General features: G+C 53.4%; 10 protein-coding genes across 10 annotated transcripts; 5 read left to right on the forward strand and 5 right to left on the reverse strand.

The window, feature by feature from the left end:
* Positions 1 to 285: 285 nt before the first annotated feature.
* NECHADRAFT_39035 (uncharacterized protein) lies at positions 286 to 1836 on the reverse strand (the record flags this gene model as incomplete). Its single annotated transcript, XM_003052158.1, has 4 exons — positions 286 to 1425; positions 1481 to 1530; positions 1587 to 1671; positions 1801 to 1836. The coding sequence occupies 4 exons, from the start codon at positions 1834 to 1836 to the stop codon at positions 286 to 288; spliced, it is 1311 nt and encodes a 436-aa protein (XP_003052204.1).
* Positions 1837 to 5401: 3565 nt separating this feature from the next.
* Positions 5402 to 5899, forward strand: NECHADRAFT_79153 (uncharacterized protein; the record flags this gene model as incomplete). Its single annotated transcript, XM_003051716.1, has 2 exons — positions 5402 to 5719; positions 5867 to 5899. 2 exons carry the CDS (start codon positions 5402 to 5404, stop codon positions 5897 to 5899), a joined length of 351 nt encoding a protein of 116 aa, XP_003051762.1.
* A 623-nt stretch (positions 5900 to 6522) lies between these two features.
* On the reverse strand, positions 6523 to 8650 carry NECHADRAFT_37796 (uncharacterized protein; the record flags this gene model as incomplete). Its single annotated transcript, XM_003052159.1, has 5 exons — positions 6523 to 7449; positions 7516 to 7887; positions 7942 to 8071; positions 8127 to 8296; positions 8420 to 8650. The coding sequence occupies 5 exons, from the start codon at positions 8648 to 8650 to the stop codon at positions 6523 to 6525; spliced, it is 1830 nt and encodes a 609-aa protein (XP_003052205.1).
* A 1551-nt stretch (positions 8651 to 10201) lies between these two features.
* Positions 10202 to 11666, forward strand: NECHADRAFT_100124 (60S ribosomal protein L2). The gene is made up of 6 exons (XM_003051717.1): positions 10202 to 10243; positions 10304 to 10376; positions 10442 to 10549; positions 10654 to 11037; positions 11093 to 11190; positions 11246 to 11666. Exons 2-6 carry the CDS (start codon positions 10328 to 10330, stop codon positions 11369 to 11371), a joined length of 765 nt encoding a protein of 254 aa, XP_003051763.1. The 5' UTR covers positions 10202 to 10243; positions 10304 to 10327; the 3' UTR covers positions 11372 to 11666.
* A 420-nt stretch (positions 11667 to 12086) lies between these two features.
* NECHADRAFT_60239 (uncharacterized protein) lies at positions 12087 to 13744 on the forward strand. Its single transcript, XM_003051718.1, has 4 exons — positions 12087 to 12167; positions 12282 to 12740; positions 12796 to 13291; positions 13470 to 13744. The coding sequence occupies exons 1-4, from the start codon at positions 12116 to 12118 to the stop codon at positions 13504 to 13506; spliced, it is 1044 nt and encodes a 347-aa protein (XP_003051764.1). The 5' UTR covers positions 12087 to 12115; the 3' UTR covers positions 13507 to 13744.
* A 433-nt stretch (positions 13745 to 14177) lies between these two features.
* Positions 14178 to 17303, reverse strand: NECHADRAFT_79157 (uncharacterized protein; the record flags this gene model as incomplete). The annotated part of the gene is made up of 4 exons (XM_003052160.1): positions 14178 to 15913; positions 15964 to 16943; positions 17004 to 17117; positions 17230 to 17303. 4 exons carry the CDS (start codon positions 17301 to 17303, stop codon positions 14178 to 14180), a joined length of 2904 nt encoding a protein of 967 aa, XP_003052206.1.
* Positions 17304 to 18869: 1566 nt separating this feature from the next.
* NECHADRAFT_79158 (uncharacterized protein) lies at positions 18870 to 19700 on the forward strand (the record flags this gene model as incomplete). Its single annotated transcript, XM_003051719.1, has 2 exons — positions 18870 to 19205; positions 19269 to 19700. The coding sequence occupies 2 exons, from the start codon at positions 18870 to 18872 to the stop codon at positions 19698 to 19700; spliced, it is 768 nt and encodes a 255-aa protein (XP_003051765.1).
* A 68-nt stretch (positions 19701 to 19768) lies between these two features.
* Positions 19769 to 20499, reverse strand: NECHADRAFT_73610 (uncharacterized protein). Its single transcript, XM_003052161.1, has 2 exons — positions 20141 to 20499; positions 19769 to 20087 (listed from the first exon to the last, which is right to left on the reverse strand). The coding sequence occupies exons 1-2, from the start codon at positions 20441 to 20443 to the stop codon at positions 19944 to 19946; spliced, it is 447 nt and encodes a 148-aa protein (XP_003052207.1). The 5' UTR covers positions 20444 to 20499; the 3' UTR covers positions 19769 to 19943.
* A 224-nt stretch (positions 20500 to 20723) lies between these two features.
* NECHADRAFT_102572 (uncharacterized protein) lies at positions 20724 to 21487 on the forward strand. The gene is made up of 5 exons (XM_003051720.1): positions 20724 to 20793; positions 20847 to 20908; positions 21032 to 21178; positions 21255 to 21365; positions 21419 to 21487. Exons 1-5 carry the CDS (start codon positions 20751 to 20753, stop codon positions 21428 to 21430), a joined length of 375 nt encoding a protein of 124 aa, XP_003051766.1. The 5' UTR covers positions 20724 to 20750; the 3' UTR covers positions 21431 to 21487.
* A 73-nt stretch (positions 21488 to 21560) lies between these two features.
* Positions 21561 to 22166, reverse strand: NECHADRAFT_79161 (uncharacterized protein; the record flags this gene model as incomplete). Its single annotated transcript, XM_003052162.1, has 4 exons — positions 21561 to 21685; positions 21744 to 21820; positions 21871 to 21962; positions 22017 to 22166. 4 exons carry the CDS (start codon positions 22164 to 22166, stop codon positions 21561 to 21563), a joined length of 444 nt encoding a protein of 147 aa, XP_003052208.1.
* Positions 22167 to 24940: the final 2774 nt, after the last annotated feature.

Raw genomic sequence — 24940 nt, forward strand, 5'->3', positions numbered from 1 at the left:
CTATTCCCGCCGATCATAACTCAAGCCGTCATCATTGTGCGAAGCGGACTGGGTCGCGACACCTGACGGGGGTAATGGGGAGGCGCGAGACTGTCCCTCCCCATCAAGCGCTTCTGAGCGATTGGCATCGGCGCGGCATCGGTCGACCTCTGCGCCTCGAGGCGCATGGCACTGTTGTCGTGCGTGGACGGTTGAACTTGAGTCGATCCCTCGCTGGTGACGAGGGGATCCGCTGGTCAATCTGCGCCAATGTTAACTCAAGGAATGGATTTCCATGATCAGCTGTCACTCACCGTCGTAGTACTCGTCGTCGTCGCTCAGGTCAGCTAGCTGCTCAAAGTTGACCTTGTAGCGGAGAAGGCCTCCAATGCCACCGAAGCCCTTGACGAACTGGTTGCCCTCGGTGGATCGGTCAGAAACAAACTCGAGCGCCGTACCAAAGTCCTTGTAGTGCTCAGCAATCCATTCCAGGAACGAATCTTGAGAGACAATGTCCATTTCCTGGCCAGTTTCCTTGTCGAGGAACTTGTCGCGGTTGGCCTGCTCCTGCTGCTTGGTGGTGTGGAGGATGATCTCGCTGCCGTTGCTGTCCTTGAGAACCCAGCGGGTGATCTCGAGGTTCTCAAAGACGATGAGAGTCTCGACAGCACCGAGCTCAAGAGCCTTCAGGGTGTCCTCAATACCGTAGCAGACCTTGCCGGTGTCCTGGCTAATCTCCTCAAAGTACTTTCCGATGAGCTTCTTCTCCTGGATGAACTTGACGTTGCCGAGGGTCTCGGACGACAGCTCGATGGCCTGGTTGAAGCCGTTCTCACCACCGTAGGAGACATCGACAACCTTGATAACCTTGGACTGTAGACGGTTGTCGAACATGTCGGAAGCGTTGAGGTCGTTCTTGAAATCGGCGGAACCAGCGAGGATGATACCAGCGACGTTGACCTTGTCGGCGGTAATGAAGTTCTGGACAGCCAACTCGGCGACCTTGCGGACGTAGTTGTGACGCTTCTCCTCTCGCAGACGGGCGAAACGCAGGGCGGACTGACCACCACGGCCGTGCTTCTTGGGAAGATCGACAGAGAACTTGTGGACGACCTCACGGGTGTTTCCGCTGAGAGTACCAAAGAGGGCACCGTTACCATCCATGATGATGAAGCCAAACTTCTGGTCAGACTCGAGCAGCTCAGCCAGGGCCTCGGTATGGAACTTGTTGTCGCACAGGTAGAGGGAGGTGTTGATGGGCTTGAAGGGCTCGAAATCGATGTTGACCTTTCGCTCCTTGCCTTCGGAAGTCAAGATTTCACCACAGTAGACGACCAGGCCGTTCGGGGGGACCTTGTTGTACAGCTTGAGGCGCTGCTGGGTCGAGGTGATGGCGGACAGGACGGACTGTCGGTTGACACGGGACTTGATGTTGGAGGCGGTACCCTGAGGAGTCGTCAGCGAGGTCACGGGGGAGTTGGGAACAGTGGCAGAATCGTACGTATTCTTCAGCCAACATCTTGGCTGCCCGAGAGACCTGATCCTTGGGAGCTGGACGCGGACGTGTTAGTGCGCGGTTTCGGAAGCGGAGCAATGGAGCGACTCACGGATGATGAGGGAAATCATGGAGGTTCCATTTCCTCTGGCGGCCTCGAGGCGCTTGATGAGCTTCTTGACCTTCCAGATCTCAATCTATCGCGGGATTAGTCGTCAGTTGCGGTTGGAAAACTTGGGGTTGAAGGGGGGGGTAAATTGTTTGATTTCTGGGAACGCGGGGCAAAAGTTGACATTAAGGAGGGGCGATGCTAGACAAAGACGTACGTTCTTCTCGGCCTCGTTCGCCTGAGCGTCACTCATCTTGGTAGATGTATCGAGGACTCTTTCTTAGCGAGGGGTTCTTCTTGGCTTCTTCTCGCGAGTCTGGGGACTCGTTCCTGTTTGTAGGCGTGATCTCTGGAGCCCGAGCGAGGATGCCAAAGCCAAAAAGTTGGATGTTAGTGCCAGATTTTTTCTCGTGCAACGGGCGATGACCTAGGCACCCGCAACCCGCACGCACTGAACCCACTTTACTGGGTGTGTCTGCTAAATAAAATGTGGCCACTGAACTTTTGCTGCCTGTGTCTGACTCTCGACCTGCTACGCAACAGCAGGCAATTGCCCTGTGTGAATCCAATGACTTGCTGCCCGAGCGGGGCGTCGGAACCTCCGCACCGCCACAATGACGGAAAACGCTTACTCCAGCCCCGGGCCATCGCGTCCACTCACTCCCCAGTCTGTATTGTCTGTCTGCCGTTGGTTGCCCTGTTGCCTTGACTTCCATCCATGACAAAGGAAGGATTGTTGACTCACCGACTGTTCATGTGCGTGCCACAATCCGGGGTCAGAGCTTGGTTAGAGGCAACAACCTCATCAGGCTGGTATGGATATTCCATGTTCAAATCTACATACACCATGTCCAAAAAACGAGAGCTGTCACCCTTCAACACTTCTGGCCACACTCAATAAGAGGGGTGCCAAACCGGTGGTTGCCCCCGATCAACACTGGTTGACCCATTCTGAGCTGGCAAGTCATCCATGGGATATGCCTTCGTCGCGTCTTTTTTGCGTCGGCGTTCAACGCTAACTTGATGGACTTTCACAACGTCCATGATCAGCTCTCCAAAGAAGAGGACCAATGCCAACGTCACGAGTGTCAAGTCAACCCATGGGAAGAACGTGTAGCTCAGAGCTACGACAGCAACAAAAATCAAATCACCAATACTCAAAGCAAATCTCGTTGCTACCGGGACGTGCTTTATGCCAGCCTCGATGACGTGTACTGGACATTCGGAGGTGTATACTGCTGACTGCTATGTTTGGTGTTAGCTAGCAAGCCCATGATGTCCAAGGCATCTCGAAGATATTTCTTGCAGGGCTAACTGACATGATTCCCCTTCTCCAGTCCTACAGTATTGGTTCTGCTTGGCGCCCCCAGAGACCCAGGCAACGAATCGGTTCTGGTAGGCCCAGTTGTACTTGCTATGTCTGTCGCTGAGAAATTCGGATCTGGATGTAAATACGGAGCCTGACTTATATCTTGTTCATCATTATCGGTCGCAGACGAAGCTCTACCAGAAGAGTGGCCGGGTTGTACGAGCGTCTCTTGCGTAGTTGAAGCTTCAGTAATAGCGCCGAGGTTCGGCGTGGTCTCGCTTGTCAAGGAAGCCCCCTTAACAGCAGCCTTATGGTGCTGCTTTATACCTATGAAGCAATCGAAATTAGCGGGCAGTGTGTAAGAGAGATGGGTGGTTGCGTCGCCTAGACCCGACTTACTGCCAACCTCCAAAGCAGTCACTGCGAAAACAAATAGCAGAAGGACTGGCATGATCTGATCGAAGCTAAAGGACAAGATCTTTTTTGTGTCGACCCCCCTTTTTTTTGCAATGAGAAGACTGCACAAGTAGTGAGTATAGTAACCAAACCAGACAGCAGCCAACAACAACTCAAAAAAGATCGAGTCAACAATTTCCCACAGCAAGATCGGGACAATGATACAGACGACCTTGAAGTAGTTTGGCTTCTGTCTCAAAGCATTAATTTTGCTTTGCTCCACGAGAGTTGCCCTGGTATGCTTCTGAAGTAGGTAAGTCTTGACATCCATCCTCTTATCGCCACGGTCATAGATGAGTTTCAAGGGGCCCGTTGTCCAGAATCTTGGTGTGAACTTATTTTCGCGCGGCTTTATGGACATAATCCCGTTCAGGTAGAGCAACGAGGTTCCCAAAAGGATAGTTACACTGCAGGTCGCTGCTAATGCTGAGAGTTGCTCCTCGTTTGTGCAAATAAAGGACGAATCGATGTCATAGTACCATGTACGGGCTTCCAGGAAGACGGTTATGATGTACAGTACCAGAAAAAATACCATGATTCCACAGCGAACGGTTGCTTGGCACTTGTGCTCGAGAAAGTGCGGCTTGAGCACAACCAATGTGGAAAGGTGGACGGCCGAGGAGATAGATATGAGGCAAAGCCCGACCTGAAAGGCAAAGACTGACAGTTTGCAGACGCGAATATACATCGTGATGGCATAACATATGCCCGTCAGGAGTGTTTGGTCGCTAAGACTGAGGAGAAACGCCTGGTAGCCGAGGTTGTCTGGCGTCTCCTTTGGGAACTTTGTAGCCCATGCCGGCAGCTTCGATAAGAGTTTCTCATCGAGCCACGTATAGTAACAGATGGGGATACCGCCTCTGACAATAGCAATAGCGGCAATAAGAAGTGCCAAGGCGGCCGTGAAGACAAAGGCGATGATGATCTGCGAGTAGAGTTGTTAGCTAAAAGACCCTCTCAATCAGCAAAGCCTTACCCCTATTCCATGCATGTCAGGATCAACAACATCCTTTGCTGTATCTGGGCAAGACGGCTGGGTGCAGATCCCCATGGTGAAGAATGTGGAACTGGGCAAGAGAATGACGCTTCGAATATGAGCCGGAGTCCGGGAAGAGTGTGGCAGCTAGGAAAAGAGAATACTATTGCGAATTTGGCCGGGCCTAGTCCACTTCATGAGGATGCAGCTGGGTTTAAATACTCGGGCTGAGTTCTTACTCGCAGCTACAGTGTGGCACATCCCATCCTTACAGGCTGACAATGTGCAGGTCCCAACCTATCAGTAGTGGTGATGCCAGAGCCTGCTTCGCCAAGCCCCTGAAGAAAGGCATGTATCCCTCACGAATCTATAAAAAGAGAGGATTTGGGGGGGCTCGAACTCTGGAACTCAAACTATCCCCGAGCGACTCAGTTCGAGCCCCCCCTAGCAGTCACCACTTTTGTCTTGGACTCGAGATGGTGTTTGCCATGCCACCGTCTTGTTCGATTCCTCCCCTCCACGATGGGAGCCCATACTAAAAGTTTACATCCGATCAAACCTTTAAAACTCAATTAAAAAAGCAAAAAAGAGAGAAGAGTATGGGTTTGCTGCGGAGGGGACTGTGCTAAAGGGATGTGTTGGGCGCGTTGGATACAAGGGAGCAAAGACTCGACCAGGTGAACACTTGTGACCTGTGTTCGGCTGCGATCTTGTGCAAAGGGATTGTGGAATGACCGGTTACAAGGGAGTATGGCGTTAACCACTCGACCAGGTAGAACACTCTTAGCAGCGGATTTGAAAGGGGAACTGTTGGATTTGATGATAAGGCTTCATCACTTACACCGGCATACAGGTGTCGGACACTTGGTGGTTTGGTTTGTGAGAGCCAATCAGTGGGGCCGACCAATCAGCTGCACTTCCGTTCCCCGCGCGCTAGTTTGCCGCCCCGGTGGGTATCAGCCGCAACTCGGCTCTCCGACGTCAGTTGCTCAGCTTCAGCGTGACCAAAGCGCCCAGGTGCATATCCATCAGCTCTTCAACAAGGGTCACAGCTCGATACATCGCAGCCTGCCCACCATGGACTCGGTGCCTACAGAGCTCGCGTCCACTATCCAGTCCGCGTCCATCAAGCGCCACCCGGACGCGGCCCTCGACGTCAACCCGCCTACAGCCGCCTCGACGAGAGAGCCCGTGATATTGCAGAGCCTCAAGCACGGAAGCGACGACGGCATCGACGAGGACGAGGAAGATATCCCATACAGCGTCCTCCGCCCACAGCCGCGACACTACAACCTCCCTCCCCTGCCGGACCTGCGCTTCGAGCAGAGCTATCTCCGGAGCATCTCCAAGGCGGACACATGGTGGAAGGTGGCGCTCATCACGACGAGAGATCAGGTACGGTATGCCCAGCTATGTAGAAGACGTTTTTACTGATGCGGTGACAGATTCTGGTCCCCTTGACACAGGGCTTGTTGTACAACTTGTTCCTCTGCGGTTGGCAACACTGGAATAGGAATGCTCGACTACACGGCAACACATTAGGTGCTCGGGTGCGGCGATGGTGGTGGGGAGTGAATAACTGGAAGATTCACTGATGCAATCCAATATCTTTATAAGAACTTGATGCACTCCAGCTCCTGTCCCATACGCTAGGTGACTGACCGAGATGCATCCTAGATGCCGAAGGAGGTCAACTCAAGACCTCACAAGGCAAAGAAAGAAACAATAAAAATAATCCATAATATTGATGAAAAACAGCCGAGGGAGCATCCTATCACTACCGTCTTCTCACTGTTACTTTGCCCTCACGACCCAGGAATCCATGTAGGCAACTCGGCATCATTCTCTCGCTCAGAACTTTCAAAGTTGGATGAATTATGTGTTTATTTCCTTTTTGGTATCAAAAACATACAACGCGTTCGCCCTCGCTCGCGTTCCGGCCAAATCCCCTAACTTATGACAAAATACATAACCAGGGCTCAACATGAGTATCTCTGCTGGGTATTGCTTCGCCATCTCTCGTCTGGATGGCCCATCGTCGGCATCTCATGCAATGTGCCGTGCCATCAATACCCTTTTTTGCCGCATGCCAAAAATCTATTCCGCCGTGATACCGACCCTTGGCCATGTTAACTCTATGCCATATAAGCCCCCTGTTCCGGAACTCCGACAAAAACATTTGATTAAACCGCCACTCCCTACTCGCGGCTTGTGCCAATATCAATAGGCCGGGGGACCGGTTGAACATGCGGCTTCTCTGGGCTTCCTCTAAAAGCCAGAGGCGTCGCATGGATCGATGCAGGAGTCGCGGCCTGGCGCTCTGCAAACTTGGTGTCTGGGGCCGGGGATACTCGAGCTGCTGGCTCAACCTTCTTGCTGGCAGCTTCCTTGATTTCGGCCTCAGTAGCCGGGGCATCCTCCATCTCGACTTGAGGCGCCTCAGAAGCCTCAGCCTTGTCACCCCCTCTCTCAGAGCTAGGTGTCGGAAGCTTGTTGCTAGCATGCGGGTTTGGCGCCAGGACGCTTCGCAGCTTTGGTGGCGTGACTGACAGCTTCACGACCAGGCTGCGGGCTGAATCATCCAGATCATCGTCAACCATGGCCTCATCTTCATCAAACTCGTCTTCGTCCTCCGACTCCTCAGGCACGTGCGCATCGATGTCTTCCTCGTCGTCCCCAAATTCAGCTTCGCTCTCATTCTCAGAGTCATCCGCGGTATTGTGCCGAGAGCCGTTGCTGGTTCCTGCCCAGCCACTGGTACCATGGTTGACAGCTGCTGACCGTCGAGGCCGTCCTGTTGGGCCCACCGAGTTCTCCTTTTCGACTTCCGATGTGTCTCCCTGTACACTACCAGGAGCACTGCTACCTGTCGCAGCATTCAGTCGGGTTGGCGCCCTGATCTGCCGGCCACTCGAGGTGGTCACCGGGCCGGTTTCGACTGGAGTATGAGTGCCAGTGTTGCGGGCAGAACGCCGAGTAGTCGAGTCGCTGAAGATATCCTCATCGTCTGAATATGTGTACTTCATCTTCTTGCCCCGAGTGCGACCCTCGTAGAGTGAGAAGCCGGGCTCAGGTCGCTTGAACTGTTCCTTTCGCATCTGGCGGTATTCGCGACGCTTACGTTTCTGTCAAGTGTTAGTAGGAGAAACGCAAAGCATGCCTACTTGGCATTTGGATGGATCTATACTGACCTCTTCCCCAGCTTCGAAACGAGGTACCGCAGAGGTCATCTTCTGAGCCAACTTCCTAGCCTTTGGGCCCCCATCCTTGACCTCGAGCTTCTCGGCAAGGGCCTTGAGCTCATCAATTGTGCCTGCCACACTCCACCATGTGCGCTTCGTTCCAGCAGGGTTGCTTTCTCGGTAGATGCGAAAGGCTGTGTCGTCTTGTCCCTCAATTAGGAAATAGCGACGCTTGTCGCCGTCGGATCCCCATGGCTGGACCGATCTCGGTTGGTTCGCATCATCTTCGTGGCGGTTCTGCTTGTAGGATTGGTTGATGAGCCCCTTGACAGTCTCGGACGACGAAAGAGTCCAAAGGATCAGAGTGCGTAGCAATGTGAGCTGCAAGATGGTTAGCGGTGATCGCGCGATCAAGTAGAAATTGAGGTAACACACCCTCTGCGTGGGGTTCATCGACGCAAATGTTGCGCCGCCAGACAAGGGGTTCTTGTCCTCCCAAGCGGGCGCCCATTGGTTCTTGTGGGTGCTAATGGCATCCTCCAGGGCGCGGCCGTAGTGGCCTGGCCTAGAAAATTGCTTGTCAGCATGCTGTTTTATCGTAGCGAAAGGGGCGGCCGTACTTGACATCCTGCTTGCGATTCAAGAGTAACCCCAGCAACGCGCAAAGAAAGTGTTCGACTCGATCGCCGGGGGTGGCTTCGACAACATCGCGCTCGAGCTCCTGAGGGCCAAAGTGGGCGAGGGATTTGGGAAATGCGTCGTGGAAGCGGCTTCTGAACATTACAATGAACTGCATCTGTTAGCAAGGGCCCTTGACGTCAGGTACGCGACCAGGTCGCGTCGCAAAGGTGGCAACACGCGCCAAACCATTGCCTTTTGAAAAATGAATAAAAATCGGGATGCAAACACATACAGCAATGTCGGGATTGTCTGCCAGGACATATTCGTGAGGCGGCGAGGGTGATCGTTTGCGCGGCGGCGGCGAGGGCTCTTTGGGTGGCTGCTCCGCAACCGTGGAGAAGTATTTCTGGATGCCTTTCTTGGTCTTGGGCTTGGGCGCCTCCAAATCTTCAGGAGCATCCAGCTCGATATCTGACGGCGCCGAAGATAAGGACGAGAGGTCCGAGGAATCGTCGTCCGACATTTTGCGGGCGGCTGCTCGATGTTGTTGTTGTGAGGATGGATCGAGGTTGAAATGGGAGATGGAGATGGAGATGTGGGGGGGAAGAAGCAGCCCAGGAGGAACGACGTAACTTGGGCTCTCACGCGGAACAAGCACACACTAGCCTCAGGTTGCGAACGAGCCGCAAGCCTTATCAAATCTGATAGGTCGACCAAGCCAAGTTAACTATTTGAGCAACACAATAAACACCCAGAGCCTTGTCGTCTGTCTCTGGCTCCCTGAGGTCCTGGCCTGAGCAGGTATGTCTCCTCGCCTGGCACTCGACATGACAGCAACATGAGGTCTGTGAGCCCGACACACATGAAGCTCGCATGCCCTCATCCACACATACACATTCCCTCGTCAAATCTTCCAAGTTGAAGATTGCCATCATCCATGAACGCATCCATCATACCCCAACCTATCCATCCCATGTTATGACTCTTAACCTGAGACGGGATTGAAGGCCCGCTAGGTGCATTCGAGTCTAGCAAGTCTGTTTTGTTGATCCTTCTCCTGACGGTCGCGACTCAAGTTCTGTGTCGTTGACCTTGAGCGGGCATCCTGGACGATCCCCAGCACCCAACCAACCCGTCGACTTATGTCACCCCCGACGCCCATTCCCTGCTCCCACAAGTGCAAAAACGCTCCTGGAGTCCATTCCCGTAGGCTCAGCCTGAAATCGAGGCGAGCCAACCCAGAGCGGATGACCACGTCTCACACAGAGCCTGAGTGACAAAATAAGAGTTTTCTCACCGCCTTAACCTTCAGATAGCGCAGAATTCGCGCCACACATCAATGGCTGTCTCAAAAGATCTTGAGCATCCGCAGAGGCAGACCAGGGATGCGTCCCACTGAGAACGCATAGGTTTTGTCTTGAATCCCAACATCGTAACACGGGGCAGCAGCTCACAATGTGATTGTTCTCCATTTTGACCATCCAACGGGTCAACCACTTGGTCGGACCCAACCACTCCCATGCATAGAAGCGTTTCAGAGCTTCTCCACGATGATTCAGCCAAACCTGATGGTGAGCGAGCCACAATTCAAACAGCCCGTGAGGCAACCTTCCATGACATAAGACTTGAGATATCCGTGATAGAAACTGTCAAGATGCGATGAAGCCCGACAACCGTTCCGCATTGCATGTAATATCACAACATGGTAGCAGGCTGAAATGTCGCGTAGGTCAGGCGTCGCGGTAATCTTCCAGTAGCCGGGGTGTTGTTCCGTTGTGGTGATGATCTCAGCCAGAGGACGTTGGGGGATGAGATGATGGCATTGGCTCGGTACGCGTCGCGCCGGCGCAGGGCGCACGTTAGCCAAGGTACCGGGCAATCTCTGGCACGTCTGGGTTGAGTTGGCCGGGTTCCCGTCATTTTTGCAGGTTCCAAGAGCTGGGGCCCTGAGTTGTTCGGCTGCCGCGCCCCACATCTTTTCCACTGATCGGCTCGCGAGGTGCAGGTCACGTGGTCAGGGCTCCCTTCCCACCCATTGAGGTCCCGCGCACAAAAAATTATCAAGCTCAGTGCACCGACGGCCCTCTTTGACAAAACACCAAGCGGCCCAAGCCAGGTAAATTCCCATCCTTACCTCTTCGCCCTCGATCCTCCATACTAACCCACAGCTTCACAGCATCTACCGTGAAGAAGAGCCACCATGGGTAGAGTCATTCGCAACCAGCGCAAGGGTCGTGGATCCATTTTCAGTCAGTACCGATCGAGCCTCCTCCCGACGATATCGAAGTTTCGAAAATACTAACATCCAGGAAAGCGGCCAACACGCGCCTGAACAAGGCTCCCGCCAAGTTCCGCAACCTCGACTACGCCGAGCGCCATGGCTACCTCCGAGGTGTCGTCCGCGAGATCGTTCACGATGCTGGCAAGTTCCCCGACGAGCTTTCCCAAGAATTATTTTTTTTCGACGGAAACCACAGACACATTGGCCATGGAGGAACGACGACTAACCATGATTGTTTTGTGCAGGTCGAGGTGCTCCCCTCGCCAAGGTCGTGTTCCGCCACCCCTACCGATTCAAGCAGGTCACCGAGACCTTCATCGCCAACGAGGGCATGTACACCGGCCAGTTCATCTACGCCGGAAAGAAGGCTGCCCTGACCGTCGGCAACGTCCTTCCCCTCGGTGAGATGCCTGAGGGTACCGTCGTCTCGAACGTCGAGGAGAAGGTTGGCGACCGTGGTACTCTCGGCCGCACCTCCGGCAACTACATCACCATTGTCGGCCACAACCCCGATGAGGGCAAGACCCGCATCAAGCTCCCCTCTGGTGCCAAGAAGGTTGTCCTCTCCAAGTCCCGAGGAATGATCGGTATTGTTGCTGGTGGTGGCCGAACCGACAAGCCCCTCCTGAGTACGTTTTCCCTGGTACAAGATTGGTAGGTATGGATTGCTAACAATAGAAACAGAGGCTTCTCGTGCCAAGCACAAGTTCGCTGTCAAGCGCAACAGCTGGCCCAAGACTCGTGGTGTTGCCATGAACCCCGTCGACCATCCCCACGGTGGTGTATGTATCCCCAGGATTAACAAGGCAAAAACAGAAGAGCTGACACTCGACACAGGGTAACCACCAACATATTGGTAAGGCTTCTACCATCTCCCGATACGCCGCCCAGGGTCAGAAGGCCGGTCTTATCGCTGCCCGGAGGACGGGTCTTCTCCGTGGTACCCAGAAGACGAAGGAGTAAGATGGCGGCTGGTTCATGGTCTCATTGGGATGGTGTTATACTGGCTTGCTTGCATCTATTGATGGTACTGCTGAGAGCAGATGGCTGGTAGCTCAAAGGGCAAGTACTATGGCATTTGGCGCAAAAAATCTGAAGGCCGTTTCTGTGTGAACGATGTGCGCTGCGCGAAAGAAGTGAGATACCAGGAATACCAGAGATGCTCAGGGCTTGCGGTCGTGAGGTGAGGAGCCTGCTTGATCGGTAATGATGTCCGATTGTCAATCTACAGTTAAAGCCAAACACGTGTCTGCCTGCCAATCTGTGGATGCATCTCGTCAAGGTTCGCGATGGATCATGGCCAAGGGTCACCTGCTGCTATGATGCGGGTATCCGGGTCAACTAGTCCTTGCCGAAGCGATGGATCGTATGATGGTGATCTCGATTGAATTGAATGCTTGTCTACCTTTTTCCATCTTTAAACTCCACCGTTGCAAACACTCTCAACACCATTGATTTTTACAATTGATCGAAACAATGCTCGCGAGACCGTCCACATCCCGTCTTCCCTCCCTCGTCTGTCGCACGTGGGCTCGCAGCCTCTCAGGCGTCGCTCCCACTCGGACGCCGACGACGACGCTGGCCCCACGTCGACTGGACCTGAACCCCACCAAGACGGGCATCAACCCCTCCATCCATCTCAAACTCTTCCCTTCGAGAGCTGCATCTACACCATCATCTTTTGTATTTACTAGACAATTGAACACCATGGCCCCCGTTAAAGAGTTTTCCCTCCTCTGCCTGGAGAACCCTCTCCTCGGTGAGTCTCTCCGAAGCTTGAATACCCCTCAATGAGCAAATCTTACGTCCTTACACCGACATGTCCTGTCTTGGATTGCGTGCTGACGGTTACCTTTTTGTCCCTCCCCCGCAGACATCCAGGCTGTCGGTGACCAAGCCCTGCTCGACAAGTACGGTCTCAAGGCCAACGATGCCATCCTCGCCGAGGAGAAGCACATCCCTCTCTACGAGGACCTCCTCAACAACTACGATGCCAAGCTCATCGCCGGTGGTGCTGCTCAGAACAGCGCCCGAGGTGCTCAGTACATCCTCCCTCCCAACAGCGTCGTCTACATCGGCGGTGCCGGCGACGACAAGTACTCTGCCATCCTCCACGACGCCGTCAAGGCCGCTGGCCTCCGCGTCGAGTACCGTGTCGACCCCAAGGAGAAGACTGGCCGCTGCGGTGCCATCATCACTGGCCACAACCGAAGCCTGTGCACCGACCTCGGTGCTGCCAACCACTACGACCTGGACCACCTGAAGCAGCCTGAGATCTGGAAGCTCGTCGAGAACGCCGAGGTGTACTACGTCGGTGGATTCCACTTCACTGGTGAGAGAGAGCTCCAGCAGCTTAGCTCACGTTCAATTGCGCTAATATAAACCAGTCTGCCCCCCCGCCATCATGGAGCTTGCCAAGCAGGCTGCTGAGCACAACAAGATCTTTGTCCTCTCCCTCTCCGCCCCCTTTATCCCCCAGTTCTTCAAGGAGGTTGTTGATGCCAGCGCCCCCTACTGGGACTACATCATCGGTAACGAGACCGAGGCCGCTGCTTACGCCGAGTCCCACGGCCTGCCCAGCAAGGAGCCCAAGGACGTTGTCAAGCACCTTGCCAACCTCCCCAAGGAGAACACCAAGCGAAAGCGAGTTGCCATTGTCACTCAGGGCACTGACCCTACCCTTGTTGCCATCCAAGGTGAGGAGGGTATCAAGGAGTTCCCCGTCCACGCCATCGAGACCGAGAAGATCAACGACACCAACGGTGCCGGTGACGCCTTTGCCGGTGGTCTCCTTGCCGGTATCCTCGAGGGCAAACCCCTTGAGACCAGCATCGACCTCGGCCAGTGGCTCGCTCGTCTCAGCATCCAGGAGCTTGGACCTTCGTAAGTTCACCCCCACGAGCACGATTGATTCTACCACCTCGCAAGACATTGATTGCAACTTCATTTCTTCTACCTATCTTCCCCTACAGCCACCATCACGATGGCTCCTCCTCCACAAGGGCACCAGTCCCCGGAATCATCCATCTCAGAAAATGTCTCAGCTAACCGTCTCCCGCAGATACCCCTTCCCCAAGCAGACCTACCAGGGTGCTTAAACCCATAAACAACTCATCTTGCGTATCCTTGATCAAGGGACTGAATGTGGTTTGGCGTTGATAGGGAAAAGGGAAACGGTTTCAACAACGGCGTTTGCATCCAAATGGGAGAGAGAATACCCTGATTATGGGGGGGAGCTCCCAAGCGCACAGCGGCACGGTATCCTCCACGATATCGAGTATTTGGCAAGCATATTTTTCTGAGTGAATATAAAAAATGAGTGACTTCTTGCCTGAGAAACCAAAAGAATCGCCCGTGCCTGATTGGCGTGTAGACCAGCACAGCACACAAGGTTTGTGTATAACCAGCCTGGGCTGTTGTGTCGCAGTAACTCGAGATCAGATGTTGTGCAGAGATCTGGTGTATCGGCAAAACAGCAGATCCAGATCCCGTATATGAGTGAATGTTGCATCGGCTGAATGATCGAGTGTGTCGATAAGTTCATATCGTCGTCAAAACCGCGAGGACTCCAAGAATGGGTGCTTTAGCTAGCACATGGTTGTTCGCTATAGTTTAGCTCAACTCATCGTGATGGTCCCGAATGGCCTAGCCAGGAACGGGACATCACGAAAGCGCCATGGCCGCTAACAGACTCGGCAGTTGGCCGTCTCCAATTGTCAGATTGGTTGATGTGAAAGTAGAAAAGGTTCAAAGAGAAACCCTTGGCCGCCTACTTGTTGTCGTGAAAAGCAGCCTGAAGAATAGCGGCGTCGTAGTTCAGAGCCGTCTCATCCATCTGGAAACGCCGGGCGGCGGACGGGACAGTCATCGACTCCTGAGTTTGAGTGCGATTATACTGGCTCATATCCATATAACCTCCAGACGGCATGCCATAGACAGCTCCGTTGGCTGGGGTTCCCTGGTACAGGCTGCTGGGGTGGGAGAAGGCAGATGCGGAGGACATGGGATAGCCGTTGAAGGCCTGGTGGTTGCCGTAGGACGATGGGACGGTCTCCTTGGGAATGCGAGACGAGTTCTGACCCCACTGACTGAACATAGACGTTCGGGGAGCCCTGGTGCTCACAAAAGATTGAAGCAGGCTGTTACGGTGAGCGGCTTCATCTGCAGCTGAAACGCGGCGAGGGCTTCCCATCATACCGCTAGCCACTCGAGGGGTCAGGTTCGTCGAGAGTTGCTGAGGTGAAGTGCTCGCAAAGGGATCCTCCAGAGTACTGACAGTCCCTCGGGGCAGGTCTCGGGACGAGAAGTTGGGGCTGACAGGGGCATCGAAGACATCTTTGCAAGCCATGGCGGAGGGACCAGTCGCCTTATGAGGGGTAGGCGTATATACCCAATCCCATGGCAAGGGCTTCAGCTTGCCAGAGGTGATCGAACCAGTTGGGCTAGGCTCAGGCTGCTGGATCATGCCAAAGACCTCATTCGCAGTCGCACTATGCATTCCATAAGAAGTCTCATCGCTAGACCGGTGGGATGACTGGGTAGCATCCGAGATCGGGGGCTTCAGGAAAGGGGTGAGCATGCCGAGGATAAAGGTGCTTTCACTCTGGGCGGGGGAGGGTGCTCGAGGCTGAACCTGAGGTTCAGGCTCGGGTTGAACCGTAGGTTGGGGTGAAGTGAGTGATGCCTTTCTCGCGCCATCGTTAACCGGAGGTCGGTTTTCGGTTTGTCCATTGTCGGGCTGTCGATTAACAGATGTGGTGCGCTGCCGGCCGGGGTTCTTAGTGTTGACCTTGAGTTCGCGCACAGGGGAATTGACGATTGACATTGGCTCAGGAGCATTGCTCATAACGGGGACATTGTTGATAGCGGCGGGGGCGTTGTTCGCAACAGGGACGACTTGATATTCAAAGACCAGACCCCGTTCAGAGACACGATATGCGAGAGGGCAAGAGTTGTCTTCAGCCAGGAAATAGGCGCAACGAAGGATGTCCAGGATTCTGGCCAACATCTCTTGGAAAGGATCAAGTCGGTTCTCTTGAGACGGCAGTCGTGGCTTCAGGGTACCATTCTCGTTAAAGTAAGAACGGCAAGCCAGGGGAACCTGTTCCTCGGAAAGGGGAAGCAATCCCTGGGTGTCAACATCCTCGGCCAACAGGTAAGGGCACGAAGCTAGGTTCTCCTGGGTATATGTGTCGTTGCACAAGAGAGAGAAAACCTTGGAGAGGGCTTTGACCATATCCGGCAGAACTGCACCCAGCGCTTCACCAGCAGCAAAGATCTCGTGACGGCGAGCGGCGAGCCACATGCCGTAGATGCGGAGAAGTGGGAGGAGCGAAGTGATAGTAGGAGACGACTTTGCGGTAGCCGGGTCCTCGGATTCGTGACTTTCGCGACCAACAATTTCGACGAGCTCAGATTCCAGCGCAGCACAAAAGGCCAGGATAAACTGAGAGTTCAGGCGCAAAGTGTGCTGGCAAAAGCGCGATGTCGCAGGGGTTTGAGACTCTATGCGGCGTTAGGAGGTGCTTCGAAAGGTCGGGGCGTGCAAAACAAACCGGTAAACTTTTGCGTAGCAACATAGTAGCTCGACATGTTGATCAAGGACATCTTGAATAGGACCTGGGTGTGGCTGGCGCTCTTAGAGGCCATGTCAAGACGATGCAGAACCTCTCTCTCGAGCTCGGAGCTGTGTGACATGACTTCATCCCGATAGTACGAGGCGTGGAGCTTGGTGAACCAGGTGACAAAGGCATCGCTCGGCCCGCGTGTTTGCTTCTTGGGCGGGTTCTTATCCGGCTGCAAAATGGTCTTGAACTTGGACTCGAGGTTCTGTCTCGCATTGGGGTGAGGGTCGGCGGTCGCGATACTCCGGTAAAAGTAGTAGACGACGTCAAGGTCTTTACCCTCGTCCAGGCTGATGATGCCCATCTGGTGGAAGGGGAAGCCCGAGTCGGACTTGAGGTCGTAGGCAAGGCTGTAGTAGGCCAATGCGGTTCTATAGCTCGACTTTCTCAGACCGGACTGAACGTAGTAACGAGCCAAGTCGCCGAGGCATATAAGAGTATAGTGACAGGAATTCAGCACCAGGGGGTAGATCTGGCTTGGGACCGGGCTGATAACATCGCTGGTGGGAGAGCCGTCGACCTCGATTCCCTGAGCAATGCGCTTCAGCTCGACGATATCGTAGCGCGCCGAGAGGCGCTGGACATATCCCTTGTAGAATTCCTGAGCAACGTGCAGGAAGTGCGTGTACTTTTCTCCAAGCTTCCGCTTCTCCACGTTGCGCCTGTCGTTCTTCTGCTGCTTCGGGGTGCTCTGCTTGTCTCCCTTGGACTTTTCGCCATTGCGCTTCTCGGAAGCCGTCTTATCAGCCCTGTGCTTGTCCGAGTGCTGCGCCAGGTGTCTCAGGCGACCCAGGGTTCGTCGGTATTCGTTATTGATGCTGGTGTGCACCGTCCACATTGCGTGGTCGGTGCGCTCGGCGACAGCATACTCAAAGTCGAGGTAGATGGTTTGCACGCAGGCAAGGCGGAATCTGTGTTGAGGGCAGCTATCAGCATCAGGGGCGCAGCAGACTGCGAGCCATTATCCTCACTTTTCCAGCTGCGAATCTATCGCCTCGAACTGGGCGATGTCGACGCCAGCGTTATTATCTTTGGGGAGCTTCTCGAGCTGCTTGGTGAGGAGCTTTCGCAGCTTGAGCGCCGTGCTGGAATGGTGGTGAGGTCAGTGACTGGTAATGGGGGTTCGCGAAGCTGGCGGGGTATTGTCGAAGCAGAGCTCAAGCAACAGCAGGGAGGGAAGAGGGCATTCACACGTACCGCCACGTGTGTCTCGCCTTGGCAGAAAGGTCTGCGTGCTCTGGCGTGGAAGCCTGAGCAGCGGCAGCCTCCATGGTCGCAAAGTTGGGCGAGTTTCGGCGATCGGCGAGGTCGGCAGGGAAACTTGGCGAGCGCAGAGTACTAAGGCGAGAGGTCTCGTCGGCGAGGGCGGGACGGGACGAGGGGGGAGGAAGGATGTCGCGGGGGACAATTTTAGAGAGTTGGTATCGAACTAAAAGGATTCTCGATCATTCTTTCTTGGAGCAGGATCATGGAGAGGCTGTCGGTCCATAACTCGATCGCAGTTCGGGATGTTGGGTCTGGGTCTGGGTTTGGGGGGAGCAGACTCGGCGGCTCGCGAAAATCGAAGCGTCGGCCGAGGAGACACACATTGGCGGAGACGAAGAAGCCGGCGGGCGGGTGCAGCGAGCGAGCGAGGATGGGAGAGAATACGAAATGGGAAATGGAAAAGGAAAATAACACGAAAATGGGAAATATAGTTGAGCTTGCTGCAGGCTGCGTCGTTTGCGCCACAAAAACAAAAAGGCGCTGCTGAGAGTGAGTGAGTGAGTTCAGTTTGGGGTGTTGGGCGAGGCGCGGCGAAAAATAAATAAATGTGAGAATTAAAGTGAAGAGGGATGGATCGATCCGAGTTCTAAGCCTGAGCCTGAGCCGCCTCCCGTCAAACACGAGAACCCCGAGTTAGTTGAAGGTTGAACCCCTCAAGGTCCTGATTTGGTGCCCGTGGGAATACTTCGGATGTGCACTTCCAAGACCCTTGGATCATCGCTTGGAAGCCCGGTATCAACGCATCATCCGTCACCATTTCTGCAAGGCTACTGTTGCTAGTGTGTGTGTGTGTGTGTGTGTCTGAGGCTGCCCGATGGTTGGTACAGCCAAGGGCATGTTTGAGGCTCTAGAAATCACGTTGCTTCAATCACAGCGCACAGTTTATCCTCAAATTACACGCATCATCTCTCCTCGTCAACTTTTAAACGTCGGTTCATGCTTCATCACTCGTGGTCCGTGCTTGTCTCTTGTACCCCTCACCAGTTCATCATCATCAGGCAGCTAAAGAAAATGTTACATGCGTGATCAATTGACAACCACGTCAATGTTTAATATCGTGGTTTTAAAAAAGCAAATTTCATTAAACATCCGTGATGCATAAGGTTCATATCTATCATACCGTCAGCCTTTTTGACCATTCTTGCCCGAGCTGAACCAGTGGTTTTAACATGAGCCTATCGTTGGACGTTTGGTCGGCTAAGGCTGTAGCGAGCTTTAGCGCCCGTCACAGTGAAAACCCGGCCATATTTCACTGCCCGAGCTGCTGATCGGCCCGCAACTCCAACGCAGAAGCTCGAGATCCAATTCTTGAATATTGTCCCGGCTTTGCCTCAACCTCACAGTTGTACAGCCTTTAGCTTGACCCTTTCCTAGTAAATAACCACCAGATTATACACACCAAAACTGTCCAACATTGCTTCGCCTCCCACAAGCAACTAGCAACAGTCCAGCATCCTCTCAGACACGACAAACACACTCACTACCCTGCACTCACCGCTCCGCAAGTCTCTGGTTTGCTTCAAAAAAACGTAAATTCTACCGCCCCAATCAAGCTCACCACACACAAAAAGATGAAGCGCTCACGAGAGCTCCAAGGAGAGCTAGATTCGGACTCCGAAACTGCAGGTACCCAGCCCACCATCCGCCCGGTTTTCAAGGTCACCCAGCTCGACTCTGCCATCGACGACGAGCTCGACTCATTCGCCATGAGATGCAACTTGCCACCGCACAGAGAGCCTCTGGCTTTCAAGACCTACGACGAGTACGAGGTTCACTACAACAAGACTCACACAAATCGATGCCTCGAGTGCCGCAAGAACTTTCCCAGCGAGCATCTGCTCAACGTCCACATTGAAGAATGCCATGACCCGTTGGTGACTGTCAAGCGGGAAAAGGGGGAGCATACTGTAAGTTTAAGCCCATGACTCTCCTACATCATATGAGGAACCGACTCGACTAACATGGAATAGTACTCCTGCTTCGTGGAAGGATGTGAGCGCAAGTGCATGACACACCAGAAGCGACGGATGCACCTCATCGACAAGCACATGTACCCAAAGAACTTCTTCTTCGCCGTCACAAGAGATGGCATCGACGGTAGGAGGTCACTCTTAAACGACGGTAGTCACCACCGCCGCCGATCTTCAACCAACTCGCAAGTCACAAAGAGCTCTCGGCGCCGCGCGAGTCTCCTCGAGGCCGAGGGTGCAAATTCACAGCCGGAACCCAAGTCACCAAAGACACCAAAGTCACCAAAGGCACAGAAGGAGGAGAAGAGGCCCGACAGCGACAAGGCCCCAGACACGGAGATGGCAGACCTTGCGGGCGCCATGTCGTCGCTGAGCTTTGTCCCTCCAAGCATCCGGTTCGGACGCGGGAGGGCAGGCTTCTCCAAGAGATAGGATATGAATGGGTGTGGGGTGTCCAAGCTGTGTAGTATAATCAGCACCATGTTATGAAGATATGAAATGGCCAAATAAAAGGATTTCTACCTCATCATGTCGACCTCCATCGCTTTCCACCAGTCAGTCGTAGACCCCATGATCTGATAACTTCCCTGTTGCGCCAAACGCCGTCTCTTTTGGTTTCGTTTTTAGTCTTAATTTCCCATACCCGTCCGGTGTTAAAACTTGAGCTCGCCATGTCTAGTCGCTCGATGCGCAACCTCTGCAGCCGCAGCTGACGCACTGGATGTCCTGGTCCTCCTTCATCTCCGCTCGCGGTACTCGGCAGATACAGGTGCTGTTAAAATTTGTCTCCTTTGTTTGGATGCAGCGCAAACAACAGAGCTAGGTAGAGTTAGCGACGAAACATCAGAGAGCGGAAAGCATGATGAACTAACCTTCTCATAGCCTTGCTTCTTCCACTTTGCGATCAACATGGCGTCCGCGTAGCCGTTCTTTAGGAGGAAGTCGTACAACTTCTTGCTAATCGCCTCCTTCTCGTAGTATAACTCGTAGACGTATCGACTGCGCTGATGCGAGATCTGAAAGATTTCCCACTGGGCTTGATGCCTGGGTCCTGCTGGTGGGGGCTTGTTCTGCGCATCCTTCATCTTGTTCGCAAACACGAGCAGATCGCTTTCGATATCCTCGAAGCCCTCCGGCGGAGGCTTTCTCTTGGACGAGTGTCGGATCGCGGGCATGATGGGTGGTTGCGGTGGTTGTGTTGTTTGTTGGCTGTTGCGTGTGTCTCGTCGTTGTTTTGCTTGCGCTCGCGCGTTGGAGAAACCCCGAAATCGCAGGTTGCCTCTGACAAACTTAAAGGTGGCGTCGCTGACGAAAGGCGGCTTTGTAAGTGGGAGATCCCCCTTGTGGCTGTGCACTAGCGTGTGGCGCCAGAACCACGTGATCCTGTTCCGGGCGCTACCTCTCGTGCATCTCGGCTTCGGGAATCTGGGAAACGTCAGAGCAGAGTGGTTTCCCGTTGTTTGAGAGCATTGATTGCCCACCATGGCCATTACGCCGACCCAATTTGCCAAGAAGACGGCGCAGTGTGAGACGACTTGCTTCCGGCTATATTTCTGACCTTGCTGATGCCCTCCATAGCTGCCAATTGGGCGGACGCGAAGCGTCGAGTCCTGTCCTCCTACCGAGAATGGCTCCGAGCTGTACGTTTGACGAACCCCGACATGGTCCCTACGGCTCCGGGAAGGCTATGAGCCTTACTTGGAGGCCCATTGAGGCCGGGTTCGAGTCCTCACTCATAGATCTGGTTAACCAGCGAGAACTAGGCCCCCGAAGTCCAGACCATGTACAACATGCCCATGCCCGTCTCTACGATCCGAACCCGAATGCGACAAGAGTTTGAGCGACACCGATTTGCGAACAAGCTGTCCGTCGTGGACGTTCTTCTGTTCAAGTCTCACGCCGAGTACCAGGTGCGGACGATCCCTACGACCAGGAGCGGGTTGGGGATGATGAGAGGGGTTGCCTTTGCTAACCCCACGATTGTAGGAGACCATGAATTTCTGGAAGCAGACCAACCACGTCATGTCCTACTTCAAGGAGGAGAACTTCCGAGGCGACAAGAGACTACCGTCAAGCTTCATGACTGGTTTCCTGGAGGTGAGCCATCGTTCAGTTCACCCTATGTCGAGACGGAGCTAACAAAGACACAGGGTCGCAACTAAAGTTAACGGCAGTGATTGCTCGTGTATATAACTTATTAGAAGGAATTCATCAAAACGCCTCTATGTCCATCGTGCTCCTTGTGAATGCAATTGCCTTTTTTTAAAAACCCCTACAGTGCCCGTTCCAGGTTTACCGGTCAATTCCTTGCTCGGCGTTGTAGGCCTGCCTCTTGGTCCAGAACTCGTCGGCAACAACGTCGCAGACGTCCTGAAGATCAGTCAATCCCTTCTTGAGAGCATCCACCGCCGTGCCACCTGGTGAAATAGTTAGCATGGTGATTGGTCATTGTAACTAGATACCGTATGAACGTACTGTAGGTCTGGATGCGGATGTTCATCTTGGGCTCTGAGGGGTGAGGAATCGAGTAGGCGCAGAACTCGACATCAGGGCTGAAACATGTTAGCCACGAGTACAAAGCGACGCTTCTGGCAATACATACTTCTTCATGACGATATATCTCAGAGCGTTTCCAAGAGTGTGACCCTCGTCAACGAATTCAAAAGAGGCGGCAGTGTCTGTTGAGCCAGGCAGCTGAATGGCTTGTCAGTAAAACTCATGAATGAAGAATAATCCAAATAAACTTACAATTCTCACTCGCTGGGGCTCAACCTCCTCTTCCTCCTCTTCTTCCTCCTCCTCCTCTACGTCCTCACTAGGCTGCGCAGAGGCTGGGGCATCCTCCATATTGGTGTCCTCAGCCTGGGGCTGTTCTTCCTTCTTGGTACGAGCAGGCATGTTTATGTATGGGAATAATTCAAGTAAAGTGTAAAATAGGGTGGTTCTCTTGTAGAGTCTTGTTGCAAGGTTGACTTTTTTCCTTTTCACTGGAGTATCAGAGGTCGGAGCCTTCAATCGCAATGCCACTGAAGGAAAATTTTGGCGGGGCCCGAAAAGGCTGACCAGTGGGCGGAGGGGTCCAATCGCATTTGATGAGGCTGTGCTGTGGCGCCTCCACTCTCACTGACAAGGCTGAGTGGCCGAGTGTGGCGTGCAAGAGCTATCAGAGGCAACCGGACAACCTACACGGATGGCAAACTACTTGGATCGGTACCTGTCAAGAAAACATCCTGACTGCCAATCCCTGTCTTTGATTTCTTGCATATTTCAAGAAGCAAACATATATCCATTTCGATTTCGCTCACATCTCTGATGACCATCAGGCTCGCAGCGTGGATGCCTCATGCGGCGACACCGGCGTCGATACTACGTCGGTTTGTCTTAACCTACCATGTTTGACGAGTGATATAATAGGAAACCTGCATGACAATTTGTCAATGCTATGATTTTTGCTCCTAATCCTGCGTGCCATTGGTAAACCAACATGTCAAGAAACCGATGTGTTTTCCGGGAGTACCGACAAACGTACATATCAGAGTCCTCACGAGTGCCCGCAATGCAGGGTGGTTCCCGGTTTTCGGTGCTCTTGGCCTGAAGCTCATGATATCAATATAGGGTGAATTAATTTATTTGATTAGAAAGGGCTTGTCAATCATGGTACGACAGCTGTGGTGGGATTGTTGGCGCAGCACATCTGCCAAATATAGTTCACCCAAGAACCCAAGACACGCACACGTCTTGTTGCACAGCTCTGCACAAGACGACCAAGCTAGCGTTGGAGGCAGCCTGAATGGAAGGGTGCACGATGAAGTGGTCAGCTACACGCAACGGATGATAGTGTGGCTCATCCAATACCGTGAAGCAGATATTGCCCCAGACAGTGGCAGTCGTCTCAAGTCAATATCACTCTCTTGCATAGAATCTGCCCCTGGGGAAAATGACTGAGAGGTCCGATGATTCCGACCATGGTTCATGCCTTGGAATGTCACCATATTCTCCCAGGATATTCCAAGTTGTCCACGAGGCAAAGTTTGAAGATTTGGCATATAGACAAGGATGCCCCTCATGTCTCGGGCGTCATGGAGGGGCCTTCGGATGAGCCAACAGAGAAATGTGCACAAAACGGCAAGAGTTGCGGCCTATACTGACTGCTCGGACAAGGAGAAGCCGAGCCAAACTTTGGCCTCTTATGACGACAAACCACATCCAATTTATCAAGCAACATAACATGACCAGCAAATGTGTATCACAACCACAAACCTCACCTGGATCAGCTGGATATCGATTCAATGCAACGGCTAGCCACATCAGGACTCAGCACGGACCAGCCATGATTCGCGTTTGAGGGTTTGGGAGGGTAGCAATGGAAGACCAATCAGAGACCAAGGCCCGTGGGTATGAAACATGGCAAACGACGGCGCCCAGAAAGGGTGGTTGCAGAAACGAATTGGGCACTTGTGCTGGGGGCCCCCGGGGATTGTGCTGCTGTTGCAGCGAGAGGTGTGGTGTCAGTGCATGTGGAGGAAACCCTCCACAAGCTCATAACCTGAGACGCCGTCTCAGGTGAGGTGAAGCACAACAATGTGAAAGCCCTACAGAGCATGTCCGCAATCCGCAACAATTGTCCCTGGTCCGAAGGGTGAAGCGGAGGCGAGAGTCGGAAGAGAATCCGGGTATTCACCTCCTCAACCACGCCGACCCTCGTCAGAACCATCAAATCGCCCGTGGCAAGCAGCTTTGAACCAAAACAAGCCCGGGGAGAAGCCACCTGAAAGCGATGGCGGCGGGAGATGGACGGCGCCATTCTTCATTTCGCAAGGCCCACGGCGTCGAGATTTGGTTGGTTAAGCAGCGACGGCGCTGAAAATAAAGGCATGCAGCATGTCTAGTCACCCACCCGGTTTCTGCTGTAGAGAATTCGGAGCCTTTCATCTGGATGGATATCGACCTGGTAAAAATACTCGGAGAAAGGAGGTTTGGGGGCCTCAGCGCGCTCGCAAGGTTCACGCCCAGATTCTGCGCTGGTCGAACCATCCTAAAAGGGATCACCACCATTGAGCGGGAATTCCATTTCGTTTGCTGCTCAGCAGAATGCTGCGGTACGTACTGTGCACGGCACGCATGTATGGACATGTGGCAGACCTGAAAAGAGTGGACGCAGTAGAAATTAATCCTGCAGCGAATGGTTGGCTAGAAGCGGTGGTGAATATGGATGATGGGTGCAGGCCCGATCAGAGCCAGGGGCCAGTTGACAGGGGTTGCTGAGGACGGAACTGGGGCGCTGTCAATGCCGGTCAAGAGAAGATCGTCAACATGAGACTTGTCATCCATCAGCATGACTGAGGCAGAGCCCTAACTAAATACCTCGACAATTATTAGCTGCCTCGAAAGAACGAGGAAAGAAACGACTCGAGTCTGGAAAAGTGTATGAAATCATTGTTAGGTTTCGTCATCAACATGAGCTTTGGAATAATGAATATGCGCTTGACGCATCACAATAATATTCTCATTAATAGGGAATGCATATCACTGTCTTCCGCGTGCCCGAGCCTCTGGGGTTGTCGATATTGTCAGTTGGTGAGAAGCATGAAAGATGGATGGGCAGTGGAACAGCAGATCGTATACGATTTTGTGAGGGGGAGTGAGCCGAGTGAAGATCTTGATCTGGATGG

The sequence above is a fragment of the Fusarium vanettenii genome (genome assembly GCF_000151355.1).
Source record: "Fusarium vanettenii 77-13-4 chromosome 4 genomic scaffold NECHAsca_3_chr4_2_0, whole genome shotgun sequence".
Taxonomy (NCBI): domain Eukaryota; kingdom Fungi; phylum Ascomycota; class Sordariomycetes; order Hypocreales; family Nectriaceae; genus Fusarium; species Fusarium vanettenii.